The 17,745-nt window shown below is 37.2% G+C and overlaps 1 protein-coding gene across 1 annotated transcript in view; it reads right to left on the bottom strand.

The window, feature by feature from the left end:
- The window catches only part of LOC129249033 (protein spaetzle 3), a 125,401-nt gene that overhangs the window by 59,150 nt on the left and 48,506 nt on the right, over positions 1-17,745 (bottom strand). The window contains exon 2 of the mRNA XM_054888652.1: positions 9,911-10,044. Within this exon, the coding sequence (XP_054744627.1) occupies positions 9,911-10,044 (134 nt within the window). The remainder of the gene's footprint in view (positions 1-9,910; positions 10,045-17,745) is intronic.

The raw sequence follows: 17,745 nt of genomic DNA, 5'->3' as shown, positions 1-17,745 counted from the left end.
GCAATATCGGTCTAACTACTGCCGTGTAGCACCAGTGCGTCAGAGAGGTTGATAAACCCCAAGTGACGCCCAGCATTCTTTTACATGCCTACAACGCATTACTGGCCTTTTTCACCCTTTCCTCAACATTGTGACATTGGTATTAGATTAGATTAGATTTGTGGGGGTTGCACAAGTAAAAGCACTCAGTCAGTAGACCATTGTATTACACCCGGATAGAATGAACAGAGATAGAAAGGATAAAAAGATGGATGGTAATACAGATAAATTAATTTGAGGTCATTCTTCCATAAATCTCTTGGATTCATTGTTGAACCCAATAGTCTAAGTCTGATTCTGAAAAACGCCGGACAGCTACAGAGAAAATGATCTACAGTGTCGTCATTCTCAAGCCGGGATAGGCATATCTGGCTGTCTACGACCGCCTTTTCTACATTTTTTATTCTATGTAAATAGAAATAAAAATATGTTAAAGAGGCCTGACTTGCAGCTTACTTTAGCGCCTCACGAAAATCACTCTAAATAGCAGCCTTTGCATTCTAGCAAATCCTATACAAAAACAAAACGATTAACCTTCATTACACTAACAGTCAATTGTTTAATTTATGGACTGCTTACCATTTGCGAGGGTTAAAAAATTAATTTGAATGAAATAAAATTTCTTTCCGCTGACCAAATTACACCCTTAGAGGAAAGTGGAATCTTGTAAACCACCCAAATTTTTCTCGAATCCTTGGCAGTTTAAAATAAGATAGAAACACACAAACGAATAATGCTTTCAGCCGGCTTAGAACACCATCTTGACCAAAAAGTTAACGGAATATATTTAGAAATTTCAAAATACAAGTTGATGATAGGTATTCCTCAAAAGTTATATTATCGCCTTCGAAGTACTTTCAATCAACTGCAACGCACTTGTGCCAGCGTTTGAACCAGCTCTGAAAACATTGCTGCAATTCCATTTTCGGTGCCGCCATCAGAATCCTCTTCGATTTTTGCATGACTTCCTTTCAATTTTCTTCTTCCTAATGGCTTTTTGGTACGCTCAAACAGAAAAATAACGCAGCCTTATCAGGTGATCCGTTTCGTTTTTGGTAAAAAAATGCATTGTACGACGACGTGTTGTCATGATGCAAAAGCCACGAGTTGTTTTCCGATGATTTTTTTATTTTTTGGCGAATTGCGAATTGCGTCACGTGAACATCGCGAAACGCCCAAAAAGATGGTTGTACAAATGTCTGACCTCCTGGCAAAAATTCTGGGGTGTACAGCATCGTTTTAATCCATAAAAACCGCGAGCTTAGCTTTCTTTTATAACTTAGAGCGACGTGTTTTTTCGGTCCGAAATTTAATATAAATTCGTTGTTGCAAATTCAAATCTATTTCTAAAAGTGTAGAAAGTCAAAACATCTCCCGAGGTAGATGTTCACAAGATGGCGTAACGTTTACAAATGCCAAGCAATGGCGATCAAATTTTGGTACGAATAGTAATCACAGCTGCGGCAACCTGACAAAAAACAAACACAGAACTTAAATCAGTTAACTTAGAGCGTCACCAGGCGGTTGTTCCGGGAACTTTTTGATGAAGATAGTATTTTAGAGAAACAAGAGTAAAGGCTTTAGAAATCAATTTAAAGGTATGCCTTACTTCGAATAGAGATGCCTGAGGATGTGCATTTAGTGGGATACGCAGATGACATTGTAGCTGTAATAATCGCCCGAAACTCTGACGAATCCAAAAGGAAGTTAAATCAGGTTTTGATCCGAGCTCAGACTTGGCTAGAAGACCATGCATTAAAGCTGGTCACAAAGAAAACAGAGCTAATCCTTCTAACGAACATACGTATACCATTAGAGGTAGACATACAAGTACTTGATGCCACTTTATCGGCAAAAAGAGTGGTCAAATACCTAGGAGTGCAATTAGACACAAGCCTAACTTACTGGGCGCACATAAACCATGCTCCCACAAGAGCTACCAAAGTAAGCGGCATGCTAAGTAAGGAGGTCCTACGCAGAACAAGCGAAAACTTTTATTGGACACGACGAACTCGATTCTCTTATACGGATGCGAAATATGGGCAGATTCACTAAGGGTGCAATGCCGGTGGAAAACTCTGCAGTCTGTGCAACGCACCTGCGCTCTCAGAGTGGCTTCGTCATTCAGAATAGTATCTGAAGTAGCGGTATTAGTTATCAGCGGAACCATCCATATAGACATTCTAGCAAAAAAGCGCAAACGGAGATGGGAGGCAAAAAAACGCTCACACTTTGGCAGGCAAGATGGAACTCTGAACGGTATGGTAGATGGACAGCGAGACTAATACCCGATCTAAAAAAGTGGGTAGAAGGAAAGTACGGTGAGGTTAACTATTACCTCACAGTTTTTGTCCGGGCATGGGTCCTTTCGCAAGTATTTGTGGCGAATGGAAAAAGTGAGCCAACCAAACTGCATATGTATATGGAGATACTGAGTATGATTATGCAGAGCACACCTTCTTTAAATGCGAGAGGTGGAACGTAGAGAGAACAGGCCTGCAACGAGAAAATGGCGATAGACGAAGAAAAATGGAATTTCGTCGCAAATTTTTTGGAGGATATTATCCGAAAAAAGAAGCGTAAAATAGAAAGTTATGCTGAAGAGCATTGAGCATAGGTTTCTCAAAACAGGCGACCCTGGACGCAGGGTGAGTAAGTAAGTGTCCTTCTTAGGACGCCGCACACTGGGGATTTAGCGGAAGAAAGTCAAATTTGCAACATACCACCTACGCAATGTTTAATGGTACTTCTAAATTCCAGAATAGAACCAACAATAAAATCAAAAAGAATTACTAAACTCCGACTTACAGTTTTTTTATAGATATGTCAAAAGTATAATTTTTTTATATATAGTATTGAACTGACTAAGAAAAAACTTCAAAGCCCAAGGTGGTTTTTTTCCTTTTGCTTGAGCCGACTTCCAATTTTTTATTTTTCATTTAGGGTACGATATTTTTATATATTTTAGCCGGAAGAACAAAGGCTGTGAAGCATTTGATTATCTATTTATAATTAATTTTACGAAAAAAAAAAATCATATTCCTTCATATTCTTGGATCTGCAAGTTGAGCTACATTTACCTACGGTCAGAAACTAGTATCAACGTGTTGCATAATAGCGTCTCTTTCAGTTTTAATCAATTGCAGGTGCCACCAGGCGCCACTGATTATTTTTTGGCAATGATAAAAATTTTCATATTTTTACAAATAACGCAGTAGTATATATTTCTATATGGAAAAAACATTGATTTTCAACATTTTTTTAAACAGTTTTTAAACATTGTTTTAAATCATGTTCTTTCCATATATTTTTAAAAATAAAATTTATGAATTTTAAAAAACATCGTTTTTTAAAATTAAAAAAAAAATAGTTTTTAAACATGTTCTTTTCATACACAAATATATATAATACAACTTCGTTAGTAGTAAAAATGTAAATATTTTTTGGGATGTATACTTTTTTCCGCATCTCTGTACAAAAATAACCAGTGTGCGCCGTCTTGGCCCTCTACCTCGAAGCAATACGGAAGCAGTCCCGGGGTGGAGGGAAAAAGAGGAGGGATATTTTTAGTGGAATCACCACACAGGTAGTAGCGACGGTGCGAAGGAATTTTTAACCCAACCTCACCGCCATTAAAACAATTGAAACTCATATCACCTCTACTTCTAGAAAGCAAAACGTTTATCTTCCAACGGAAAAGTCTCTACTAAACTTCGTTCACGATTGATAACTCAAGAGCCCTCAAAATGATAAATGCAAGACTCTTCTTAAATATCAGTTAAATAATATTCACATTCGTCTTTTTCATAAATGTTTTTATTCACTCCAAAAGTTGGTCTATAAAAATTTGAAAATTTGTCTATAAAAATAATTTCCAACAAATTGCAAAGGCGCTTAATTTTTTACTTATTCCATTGCTGCTCCAATTCTTCTTATAATTAGATGAATTCAAAGTCGACATGCTTTTAGCACCTCATAAAATACTTAAGCCAATATCACAAAAAAAGAAAAAACAAAAAACGGAAAATGTAAATTAATTTTGCAAACAAAGTAAAGCACAATGAAAATAAACAAATCCGTAAAAGCTATCAACCTTCAAAAGTGTCAAACTAGATTTACTGCTGCCTCTATGGATAAATTGAACGTTGATACTTTATCATTCATACAGTAGGTATTAAAAGTAAACAAATAACAAACAAATAAAAGTGAGGCAATAGACGCTTCGTGAAAAATTTACGGTTTTAAGCAGATTTTCAAAATTCAAATACACTGGCGAGCATAACTAAAAGCATGGGGATGTTTTTTTTTAATATTAGGGGTGGTTAAATTTTAAGGGCCGATGTTGCATGTGACCCACACCTGAACGTCAAGTTTTTTCCTGCATTTCATTTTCAATTTCAGACTAACTCAATTTTAACCATGGAAAGATACATAATCGAGCAACGCGTTAAAGTTATTCAGGCTTATTATGAAAACGGGCGTTCAAATCAAAATGCTTATCGCGCACTTCTTGAAAAAAATCATCTTCAGTGATGAGGCACATTTTCACCTCAGTGGATTCGTCAATAAGCAGAATTGCCGCATTTCGGCGAATGATAATCCAAGAGTGATTGCCGAAAAACCAATGCACCCACAAAGACTGTTTGGTGCGGTTTATGGGCCGGCGGCATCATAGGGCCGTATTTTTTTCCAAAATGAGGCTGATCAGGCAGTTACTGTGAATAGTGTTCGAATTGGAAGATATGAATGTGGACAGCTCACGAAACAATGGCTCTTTTGCGCGAAAAATTTGATGGCCGAATAATCTCACGTCCCGGCGATGTCAATTGGCCGCCAAGATCATGTGATTTGACACCGTAGGACTTCTTTCTTAGGGGTTATTTGAAAGGAAAGGTGTACGTCGATAAGCCAGGAATAATTCAAGAGCTAAAGGATGAGATAATTCAGCACATTAACGGCATAGAACCTCAATTTTGCCTCAGCGTCATCGAAAATTTGGACCATCGGATGGAGGTGTGCCGCCGAGACCACGGCGGCTATTTAGCCGATATTTTGTTTTATACGTAATTGAGCTATACCAGTATTATCATAATAAAGAGAAATGACAATAATTTAAAAATAATGTTGTATTTTATTCAAAATCAATACCGGCCCTTAAAACTTAACCACCCTTTATATCATTTTTGTTATTTTTATATTTTTAATGTTTTAACTAAAAACATATACTTCTAATTCAAACTTTTAAACTCTTTAAAAATTCGGAAAACTTCAACAAATTTGTATCCAGATTTTGAACTTTTCAATCTTAATTTTTAGAAAAATTTTGCGTGTGCAGTAACTTGGCTCAAGAAGGGACCATGCCCCCAGTTATGCTCACAAATATCATTTACAAATATCAAACAGAAAATATATTTGATCCCATTTATTTACAATATTTTATATTTTTAATAATTTATTAAAATTAAAAATAATTTAATAAAAATTTATTTAAATTAAATAAAAAAATTAAAATATATTTGATCCAATTTATTTACAATATTTTATATTTTTATTAATTTATTAAAATTAAAAATAATTTTATAAAAATTTATTTACTATTTTTAAATGATTTTCCAAATCTCAGAAAGCGAAATATGCCATTTTTCTCATTCTCATATATTTCGAAATATTTCTTTATTTTTCTACTGTTTTTGTTATTTCTCTTGCTATTATTTTTTCTTCGTATTTCTTTATATTCTTTAAGAGCATTTAAAATCAATAATGCCTAAGTCGAAAGAGTGGCTCTAAAATGATTTTCTATTAACTCGATTGGTTTTCTATCAAGTCACGCTTCACGCGCCAAATGCGCTCATTTCCAGTTATAAAGTTGTACAATTAAAAATCATTCAATCAATTATTATTGTATGCCCGAACAATGGAATCGTTGTGTCTGTTGAATTTTTGAGGGTTGAAAACTACGAGCATTTGTATGAGTTTCAATGCGCTTCATTTAGATATAATACCAATTCAGGTGGCAGAGAAGATTGGAGGAGTCGATAACGGAAGTATACAAGAGCGCACAGGTTTATACCCCTGCTGACTAGTGGTACTATAACTTTATGCATATAACGTTTGTGTATTTCATCCAAAAGGAATCGAAACAGATCTTACTTCGCCTGATGGGATTAAAGATTTCAGGTCTATTTTATTTCAGGCTCAATATTATCACGCACTTAGGTTAGGTTAGGTTGAAATGGTTGCCCGTAGAGAGGATATTCGTGAATGAAAATAAAAAAAGTCGTCTTTTGTATCATTGTAAAGGAGATACGAAGGCTGGGAAGAAATGAAGGAGGAGCACAGAGGGAAAACTTAAATTAGGAAGTTCCAATTAATTTCTATGCTCATTTTTGTAAGACGTCAGTCTTCGCATTGCTTTTATTTGAAGAATTTATCAGGCAGTCCATATAAATTGAGTGGAAAGGGTTCAAAAAATTTGTATACGTTTTGCACTCTATTCACTCAATGTCTCAGATCCGAATCGACAATACGAACCTCGAACCAGAAATAATACAGTTTAATGTTCTTTGCAGAAATTTTCGCCGTTTTAAGATTTTTTTTAAGGCGAAAGGAGGGGGAGGGCTGAGTATATGTGGATTACGAAAGATAAATGCGTTGTGGTTGTGTTAACCTTTTAATGCTGTTGACGAAGTCCATCAGATTTTTAATAGCTAAGCCTGTTATATCAGCAGACGTAGTACAGAAGTGAGAACTTAAATCTTAGCCCCGCGAGAGCAAGGCAGGTAAGGAGAAGGTGCTGAGATGAGAGGAGTCGAGGTGATTCCAAGTATCACAGCATGAAAAACCTCGCGAATAGTGTCCTGCGAGGACACCCACGAAATTTGAGAGCTGCGCTTTTGTCAACTTCAGAAGATCCCCCAAACGCCTCCGAGGCACTTGTGGCTAGAAGGGTTTCGCAGCCTTACAAGTTTGTGTTCTTGCCCAGCGCTCACTGTGTTGGCACGACGACCATCTTTCTAGAAGCAGACCGAAGGTGGTCAAGGGGATCCCAAGCAAGTCAGTGTAAATGCAATTAAAAAAGAGGTTGTCTGTAAAGTCGGTTTACTGACGATAGCTTAACGTGACAACGTCATAAGAAAATACTGATGTAATGGTTACAATTTTCAAAACAAAATTTTAATTTTATTTGTTTGATAGATATTTTGTATGGATATAGAGGAGTATGTAAATGGAATCGCAATGGAATAGGTCAAGTTACATTTACACAAACGTGAACATTTATCAAATTCATGAAAGATATGTTCAATTTCGATTGTGCATCAGACGTTAATAAGTCAACAACATTAAGAGGCAACATCATCGATTTGCCTTTTTCAAGACACTTTACACTCGAAACACTCCTTTTCATTTCCTACTTTTCCTATCATCGTCCTATTCTCAACAGAGAAATGGTTCATTACCATGCACACAGGAAGAAGGCATATGCAAATACAAATATGTGAATTTATATACAAATGCGCATATACTATACATATACATACATATATATGCTCACTCAAGTAGGAGAGAGCCAGATGTCGAACATTGCCGAACCGATTGTGCCTCTTTGACGTTCGTTCCGCGCTGTCGCTTGCAGTTCAAGCAAGGTAACGCCGCATAAGTGAGATAATACCGCATGAGCAATGTCACGCTGCATTTTTTGGTGCGTGCAGCCGGCTACATCGAATTATAAGACGTTATCACGTCAAAAATTACTTTCTAGATATGTAACAAGTCGAATTAATTACTTCGAAATTTTGTGTTATTTTAGTTTTATAATTATTAATTCGTTAAAATTCAATAGCAATATTTTTTAGCAATTAAATGGTTTCTTTTGTTGGAAATTTAATTTTACTACACTTGGCAATGCTAAATATTTTAAAATACTTGTATTATTGCAGTTATGAGTAAATCTCTTAAATGCCCCGTCTGAATTCTGATTAGACATTCCTGAATGAGTATAAAAATAATCATAAAAAGATAATTAAATAAATAAATAAAAATAAATGTCTATATTAAAATGCTCAGAACGTATAGAGGAAAAGAGTTAGTCTTCGCCTTTCAGTCTGTGGGTGTGTGCAAGGAATAAGAACATTTAAGATATCACAACGAAGCTCAGCACACTCGACTTAAATAATTAAATTTAGTACAGCGAGAGGCTTTGCCATTCCAATAAACAGATAATTAAACACGTCGCACGACCAAGCAGCTCAGTTGCATAGTACTCAGTTCCAACAGTACTTTCTCAGTATCTACTTCTTTGTTACTAATCGAAGTGATTAAGTTCCGTAACATAGTTTCCCATTCAACAGTTATTGTATTATTTAACATTGCACAGACAGAGACGATGCATTGCATTTCATTTACATTGTTATCCGGATGTTATCAACATGAAACTAACATTAGTGCTCTCATTAACATAAACTTATACTATACATAAATCGTGTCAGGCTTAGTACACGTGAAATTGGTTCTATTTTTTATTGGCTAATTTTTTATTGGAATTTTGGGCAATATTTCGAACTATAACAATGGCCCTCTGCTACACGCCGGTTATTTTCAAAAAATTCCAAAACGATACCATTTCAGCAATTTATCACAAAAAATTGCTCAAACTGGGTGTAAGGGCTGATATCGAGGAAAGGAAATACGAATAATTTAAGCAATGTGCATAGAACCGGCGACCTTAAAATGAAAGTCTGAGTTTCTAAATCAGTTGAATTCAATAAAAATTGGCAATTGATTTAATTATTGAAAAATAAAATACCTAAAATCAGGCAATAATTATAAAATATATTTTGGCTTCCTTCTGTCTCTAAGTTCGTTCAATGAAGAAAATATAATAAAAATAATTAAGATATTGTAACGAAACTCAGTATATCAGCTGCTCTTTGCGCAGAAGAAATGGATAGTTAAAACGAGCTATTTGGTTAATAACGGTAACATTGGTAGACAAAATTTTACGGCGACATAGCGTTCAAGGTGTTAAGAATCTGTTAATAAAAAAAGAAATAAAGAAACAAATCTCGAAAAAGTTTGTGAAGTGACCATTGCCGCTTTCCAATATTCTTAATAGATTTACAGGGATTTCCCTTTATATGCGATTTCAACACTTTCCCGCTATTAATTTATAAGCGTAACATGTTTTTTTTTCTAAATTTTGTAAAAAAATATTAATATTGTTATTGATTTCTTCCCCAACTTCATTTTGAAACAAACAGAAAAAGTGCACCAACCAGTAAATAATTAAAAAAAATAAATACTGATTCTAAACACCACAGCTGCGCTTACTGACAACTCATATTAATGTATGTATGTACGAGTATACCCCATTAATAATATTCAATATTCATTGTAATATCAATTACGAGCACCAGCAACAAGTCAAAACTACGATTTTATTGATTTAGAAAATTCATCATTTCTCTACCACCCTCTGCCGTCATCAACTCACTAATAATCCACATCTAAATGGATCACTGGATTGGTTGGATTGGTCATTAGCTAATGGCAATTATGTAGACATTTATCATTAATGCAAATCTTGCGGTATTGCTGCTCTTTAGCCGCTCTAACGCCTTTTGATTCTTCCATTCACTACGACTACAAACGTGATTCTCTATACTAAATCAATAACTGCTCTCTCGCGTATGTTGTTGTGCTCTGAATACCAATTAAAAGTAAATTTATGAGTGGGATTCATCTTCTCATTTCTTTCTTTTGCTCAATTCATTTTTTCTTTTTAATATTTCATATATTTATAATATTTCGAATGTGTGGTAAAATAATTATTAATTTTTTTGTTTTGTGATTTTTTCTCATTCACTCCACTTACCGGTATTTGTACGAAGGAGCCATTATTTAGTGTAGGATACGAGAAAAGCGGTACCACCGGCGCTGTTCCATTTTTTAGGAATATGGGGCCTTGTATTGGCGTCACAGTGGGCATTGATGACTTTTTATTGGCATCTGAAAATTTGAAAGAAAAAAATTGATAATCAAAACTAAAAGTAAAAAAGTTAATTTATGAGTCTGCCGAATTTTAGAAATTGAATTATAAAAAATTTACAAAGGGATTTTACTATTTAAATGCACCAAATGTGATTTTCACAGCCTTCAAAGCCAAGTTTATGTATCACGTATGAGGGCGTACTTCTCCTACCTCAAATATACACCACGAATCAATTTCTCTTTGTAAGGTTGTAAAGGGGCAGTGAGTCCAATAAGCTGACAGCAGGAGAATTGACAAATGTGTTTATGGGAGCTGCAGGGTTCTAACGTATATTTGAATGTATTCTCCTACCAAAATAATATAAATCCAAGTTAAAAGCCTTGTGGAAATTTGAAACAAATTCAAAAAATTTTCACTGCATATTCAACAAAACTGCATACCCGAAATTTTTCTAAAAATTCTCAGTAAAAAGTGTGAATATTTTATAAAAATTCGTTATATTTTTTTTATTTCTACAAACTTTCAAACTTGAATTCATAAGATTTTGGCACGAAAATTAGGTATATTTTCATTGATTTGTTTTTCTAAATTAATTGAAATTGAATTCGGTTAATTGTAAGTTATTAAAACTCGCCAAAAAATCCCAGTGCTATAGTTGTTTATAGTGTTTTGATGCTAATAGAAGTGTGACCGCCATAAGTTGGAAATTATTTGACCAATTCGATTCAAGCTAACTTCAATGTATGGGTTTATAATATTCATTATATTTGTGCTATTTATTATATTTATGATACCTATGAAATGAAACTTTTTTTTCAACTTCAAACATTTATTAACAAAAAATGGTTACAAATTTAATCTTTAAAATAATAGCCATCGCTAGCGACTCATTTTTCCCTGCTCCCAAGCAATTTGTGGATGCCGCGCCAAACAAATTGGCCGTCTTTGGCCGCACCTGAAGCACTGTGCTCTACTTAGAGCATGTCCACCATGAGCTTCTATAAGCATTTGATGAGCTTGAAAGCGTTTTTCTTCAATTGATAACAGAAAATCAACGATGTGCGCAAATCGTAGTTTGAAGGCACGAAATTTGAGCGAAATAAGAGCGACAAAAATGCATTGTTGTATGAAACTTAACAATCAATGACCTGAATATTGTTGACAGATGACAGACGAAAAAAACAAGACATTTGGGAAGGTTTAAAAATACTCCTAGCGACATCTATGGATATCTACCTTATAATGGCTTCACATTTTCGAGTCATATTTTGTGTTAATTTTTGCGCACGTTATGCAGGTAATCACCTCCAAATCAGTCGAATTTGCCTTGATAACAATATGACCGTCCACGCTTGGTTTCCTCTCAGTTTTTGCTTAAGTTTTGCCCAAACATTTCCGATAATGTTTGTATCAGGCGACTGTGAAAACCAATCCGTTCAGGTTTTGGATTTTAAACAAATGCTAATAATGTCGAAAATATCGATAAAACCACAGAAAGAATCGAAGTTGACTAGCATCTTAATAGTCGTAGCATCGCCCAGCAGCTAAAGATCGACCATACAAGAGTTTTGCATCATTTGCGCAAAACTTTTACGCAAAAATAATGGATTTCTTTTTCCCCGAACTAATATATTTCGCACAATTGGTTCTAAACTGGAGGCAATAAAATTATATTTAGTTTACAAATATCTACGAACAGGATTTACACCTTTTTTCAATCAAATTACCCTGCTGGTTTCTCTGTCTCCACAGCTTCTCAAAAATATACAAAAAAATTTTATTTCACCACTAAAATGAAAATCTTTTACAGTATTAAAATTTAAATTTCGTAACTCGCAATCAGTTGATTTACACGGATCGTTTGAAAAGTTTAAAAATAGAATTGGCCAAAGTCTGAAAAATAGAGATTCCTTTCTGCAATCACCTCCTCGTTTGAGTAAAATCCTTTTCCCGTCAGACATTTCTTCAAATTGGGGAACAAATAGCAGACCGAAGGAGCCAAGTCTGGAGTATAGGAGCGATGTGGAACGAATTGGGACCCTATTTTCATTAACTTTGCGACCACAACAGAAACAACAAAGGAAAATCACGCGACTTCCTGAATTCAAACGATTGCCAAGCACAAAGAAAAAGGCTAAAAGAAATAAGCTAAAGCGCTAGTCTCGTTTGTACATAGAACGAATGCTAACTGGGCGAATGATAAGCGCAAATCTGGGTGACACATCCATTAAGAAACCTCAAGGTGGGGTAATCTCTCCACTGCTATGGAACTTAACTGTCAATAATCTTCTTCAAGAACTTGAAAAAATGGGATCATATGCCGATGATATTGTTATACCAATTTAGGGGAAACACCTTCCAAAATTACATGATCCTCAACAAAGATCTCTCAACAGACTATCACTTTGATGTAAAAGTCGAGGCCTTGAAGTAAATCCGGAAAAAACGGATCTGATACTGGGTACTTAATTCGGGGCTCACCGTCGCAGATAGTGTTCCCGACGAAAAGTACGGCCGAGCAGTAAATATCATTCTCTTATTTTTGTATGTTGCCATTATTCTCATATTCGCATTCTTTCTCACTTGCACTTTATTTCTGTTATGTTATGAGCATCTCTCATTATTTGCATATATACATACAGTAAGCATAATTACAGTAACATACATTCTATTGCTATTTATTACATATTTACTAAATCTAACTGTAATATCAGGCCACTCTGACTAGCTATAAATATGTGTCACTTGGTGTAAATCGGAGTAGTCGTAAGAAATAAGACAGAAATACAAAAAGTTTTAAAGCGTACGGACGCTGTTGAAAATTTGTGTTTGAATTAGAAACAATACGACTGCCGCGCATGAAAAATACGCGCAACAATTCTTTAAAACTTTTTTTGGTGATTCTTTGAAACCTTTTTGCCGTAATTCTTTAAAATTCTTTTGCCGTAAAATTAAATTTGATTTAACTAATTTTAATATTTGCTAAATGGTCAATATGGACGAAGAAACAACGGGGCAAAGTTGTCGAAAATGTGACGCAGCGGACAACGAGAGTATGGTCCAGTGTGACACCTGCGACGCCTGGCAGCACTTCAACTGCGTTGGAGTACATAGCAACGTGGCTGACGAAAGCTGGAGCTGTGAAAGCTGCCAGAATCATGCATCAACCACGAACGCACATCCAACCGCATCGTCATCGCCAACTACCAAGCAAGGTAACCGGCACGTGAATTTTCTCCCAACGTTTCCAACAATTGCGAAGATATCTAACTCAACAGTCAATCCGCTTCTAAAACCTGCGACTAATATAGCAAATTCTACAGTTACTACCGCTACTCCAGTATCCACGAACTTTTCGACCTGCGCTTCTTCGAACTGGAATTTCGAACCCAGTACATCAGTTCAGGGATCGCAACTGCCAAATAAATCAAGTGAGTATAACCCAGGGCTACAACAATTCACAACGGGCAGCATCGCCACCTCTGCAAATGAGATCTCGTACAGTCAACCAAAAGTATTCTCGTCGGTGCAGCAAGTAGGTATACGAAATGGCCAAGGTATGCAGATGCCATTCAACTCGGAAACATATCGAAACCTTCAGCTTGAAAAGTTGGAAGAGCAGATGAAATTGCAACAACAATATTTGGACAACAAATATAAGATTCTTTCGCAGTATAACGACCTGCCCTCATCCAGCACTTCGATGGCCTCTTTTAGCAATGGGCCTACACCTGGGCAATTAGCAGCAAGGCAGGCCATACCTAAGCAGCTCCCAACCTTTAATGGCGATCCTGAAGAATGGCCGCTGTTTATTAGCAGTTTCGATAACAGCACTACGGTCGCAGGGTACACCGATGCGGAGAATTTAATTAGATTACAAGAGAGCCTTAAAGGCAAAGCACGGGAGATGGTAAAATGTAAATTGTTTTTGCCGTCCATGGTCCCTGAGATCATAAAAACTCTTAGAATGTGCTTTGGCAGACCTGAACACATCCTTGAGCGCGCAATGAATAAAGCTCGTGCTATGCCTGCACTGAAGGATAAATTGGAGGGCCTTATTGAATTTGCACTCTGCGTCAGGAATATTTGTGCCACGATGGAGGGATGCCAAATGTACATGCACCTGCATAACCCACTGCTCGTCAAGGAGTTGGTTGACAAGCTCCCCAACAACCAAAAGCTGAACTGGGCGGTTCACCCGAAAGATGAAAAGACTCCGGTGGTGAAACAATTCAGCGACTGGTTGTACAATCTAGCCGAAGCGGCCAGTACTGTCGTCTCTTTAGCACCTGCTAAAAGTAGTGCTACGGTTAACACGCATACTATCGACGTGAACACTCAGCATCCATCACCAGCTCGCAACATACCAAGGAGCAAGCAGTGTATAATTTGCAAGAGCAACGATCATAAGGTAATGCAATGCGACACTTTTAAAAAATTTACACTTCAGCGAAAATGGGAGGAAGTTAAGGCGAACAACCTCTGTCGCCAATGTTTGAATCCGCATAGACGGAAATGTTTTATGAATAAAGTATGTGGTGTAGATAGTTGCACTATAAAACATAATCCGTTACTACATAAAACAATCACGGTAATGAGCCAACAAAAACCCATCGCCGTAAGTACAAATACAAACGAATTTTTAGATGCGCAGATAAATACGCACAGTAGCAGCCACGAAGAAATGCAGCCACTCTTCAGAATCGTTCCGATTCGCATTTATTCTAAAAATAAAGTACTGAATATATTTGCATTTTTAGATGAAGGCTCTTCTGTGACGCTAATGGAAAAGAGAATATTTGATGAATTAGGCTTGAAAGGTGAACGAGACTCTCTGTGTTTGCGGTGGACAGGTAACACGACGCGTGTTGAAGAAAATTCTGTGCGGGCGGCCATCGAAATTTCGAGTGTGACAAATTGGCAGAAATATACTCTCAAGAATATTCATACTGTTGACGATCTCAATCTTCCGGCACAGTCAATCAATGCATCTGCGATGGAGCGGCTATATCCATATCTAGCGGGACTGCCAATTGCATCATATAATAACGTAAGACCATCATTGCTTATCGGTGCGGACAACTGGAGGTTGGCAATTCCACTCAAAATTAGAGAGGGAACCTGGTTCCAGCCCATAGCGTCAAAGACCCGTTTAGGATGGGCGTTGCAGGGGTGCAATTCAAGACAGACTGCCGAATATCGACTAAATATACATACATGCGATTGTCAAAAAAGATACGATGAGCTGCACGAGACCGTAAAAGAATTCTTCACGTTAGAGTCATCCAAACCTACTCAGCTACTGTCGGAAGAAGATGCCAAAGCTGTGAGTATTGCGAATAACACTTGTAAAAAGGGCGATAACTTTTACGAAATTGGGCTACCGTGGCGTACCTCAAGTGTATTGCTACCCAATAACTATGTATATGCTAACGGCTGATGTGTTTGCAGAGGAAGTTTGTTAAGGATCCTATGCTAAAATCTAATATTCAAATTCAAATCAATAATCTACTTTCCAAGGGGTACGCGAAAAAACTCTCCCCGATTGAGGCTGCTATTTCTAACGGTAAAACATGGTATTTGCCTATTTTCATTGTAAGCAATCCAAATAAGCCTGGAAAGCTTCGGATGGTGTGGGATGCTGCTGCAAAGGTGAACGGTGTGACTCAACGACTTCCTACTGAGTGGCCCAGACTTACTTAACCCACTCGTTAGTATTTTATTAGCTTTTAGAGTAGGCAGAGTGGCTATATGCGGTGATATAGCGGAGATGTTTCACCGTATCAATATACGGAACAGCGACATGCATGCTCAGCGATTTTTGTGGTGCGATGACGGTGATGATCCTCAGCAACCAAGTATTTATGTCATGCGAGCGTTGACCTTCGGATTGAATTGCGCTCCGTTTATTGCCCACTACATACGTGACAAAAACGCTGACCATTTTGAACATGAACTTCCTCGAGCCGTAGAAGCTGTAAAGAAGAACCATTACGTGGATGACTTTATTGACTGTGGAGATGATGAACAATCTGCGTTAGAATTGGCTCAACAAGTAAAAAAAATTCATGGCGCCGCTGGCTTCAATATACGTGGCTGGTCTTCAAATTCCAAATTTGTCGTGGAGCAGCTCGAAGAAGATCCTATGTCAGTTCAATCCGTCAAAGAATGGGGTTCAACCACGAAAGTCCTCGGTATGTTTTGGGACCCTTTAAGCGATAATTTTAAATATATTTGTAGATTTGCGAGACTTCGTCGCGATGTTATTAACGAATCGATCATACCAACGAAAAGAGAAGCACTCCAAGTTTTAATGTCGATCTTCGACCCTCTTGGATTTGTTTGCTGCTACACCGTAGGGTTAAAGATCTTGCTGCAAGATGTATGGCGATCTGGTCTCGCCTGGGACGACCCGCTCCAAGACAATCTTTTCGACAAATGGAACCAGTGGAAGTCCATTATGCCATTAATAACAGCTGCCGAAATACCTCGATGTTATTCACTATTAATGAAAGATGCTGAAGATGTTCAACTTCACACCTTTGTTGATGCCGGGGAAAGCGCGTATGCAGCCGTTTGCTACTTGCGTGTATCAAAGGGAAACGACGTCACGGTTAGTCTAGTGGCTGGCAAATCCAAAGTCGCACCGCTAAAGCCATTATCGATACCCAGACTAGAGTTGCAGGCGGCGGTAATTGGTGTGAGGCTGGCGAACATGGTAAGCAATACGCAACGTATTAACATAATGTCGAAATATTGGTGGACAGACTCGAAGACGGTGCTAAGATGGATGCGAATGGACCCTAAAAATTTCCACCAATTCGTGATGCATAGAATAGGCGAAATTCTAGAAGCATCAAACGTAAGCCAGTGGCGGTGGGTTCCCTCGAGAAATAATCCCGCTGATTTAGCTACAAAAACAACTACACGTCAGTGCTACCAATTGTGGTTTACCGGCCCAAATTTTTTAAGGTCGAGCGCAGAAGTTTGGCCGCAGTGCGAAGAGTTAAGCTTAGAGGAGTGCGACGATTCGGAAATTAAACATTATGTTCTACATATGAAAAAGGAACACATGAACAACCTGATGCTGAACGTGGAGCACTTTTCCAGCTGGAAACGTTTGTATCGAGCTGTGGCTACATTTTTATTTTACGTCGACCGATTACGCTCAGTTGTGCTAGCAAGGCAACGGAAAACATCCATCGACTTTGACATGATTCAGAAAGCTCAATGTCTTTTTATAATGTATGCTCAGTCTACTGAATATTGTGAAGAGATCAGGTGCCTCAAACGCGGTAAGAATATTGACAACTCTAGCAAACTCTTTACTTTAAACGTTTACTTAGACACAGATGGTATAATAAGATGCAAAAGTCGAGTTGAACACTTAAACAACCATGAAGATACTATAGTGATACCTAATTCTCATCATGTCACCTTTTTAATAGTGTGTTGGGCTCACGAAAATTTCCATCACCTGATGCATGAGTCTGTAATCAATCAAATTCGTGGTACATACTTTATAAATCGACTGAGGGTGTTGTATAAAAGAGTGCGCGCAGAGTGTCAAAAATGTAAAAACCATAGCTCCATTCCTCAGCCGCCACAAATGGCAGCGCTGCCGGCTGCAAGGATTGCCGCTTTCGAGAGGCCCTTCACGTATGTAGGTATCGACTATTTTGGCCCATTGCTTGTCATCGTGGGAAGAAGGCGAGAAA

The sequence above is a fragment of the Anastrepha obliqua genome, chromosome 5, assembly GCF_027943255.1.
Source record: "Anastrepha obliqua isolate idAnaObli1 chromosome 5, idAnaObli1_1.0, whole genome shotgun sequence".
NCBI classification, from domain to species: domain Eukaryota; kingdom Metazoa; phylum Arthropoda; class Insecta; order Diptera; family Tephritidae; genus Anastrepha; species Anastrepha obliqua.
This window is presented reverse-complemented; position numbering and strand designations above follow the sequence as displayed.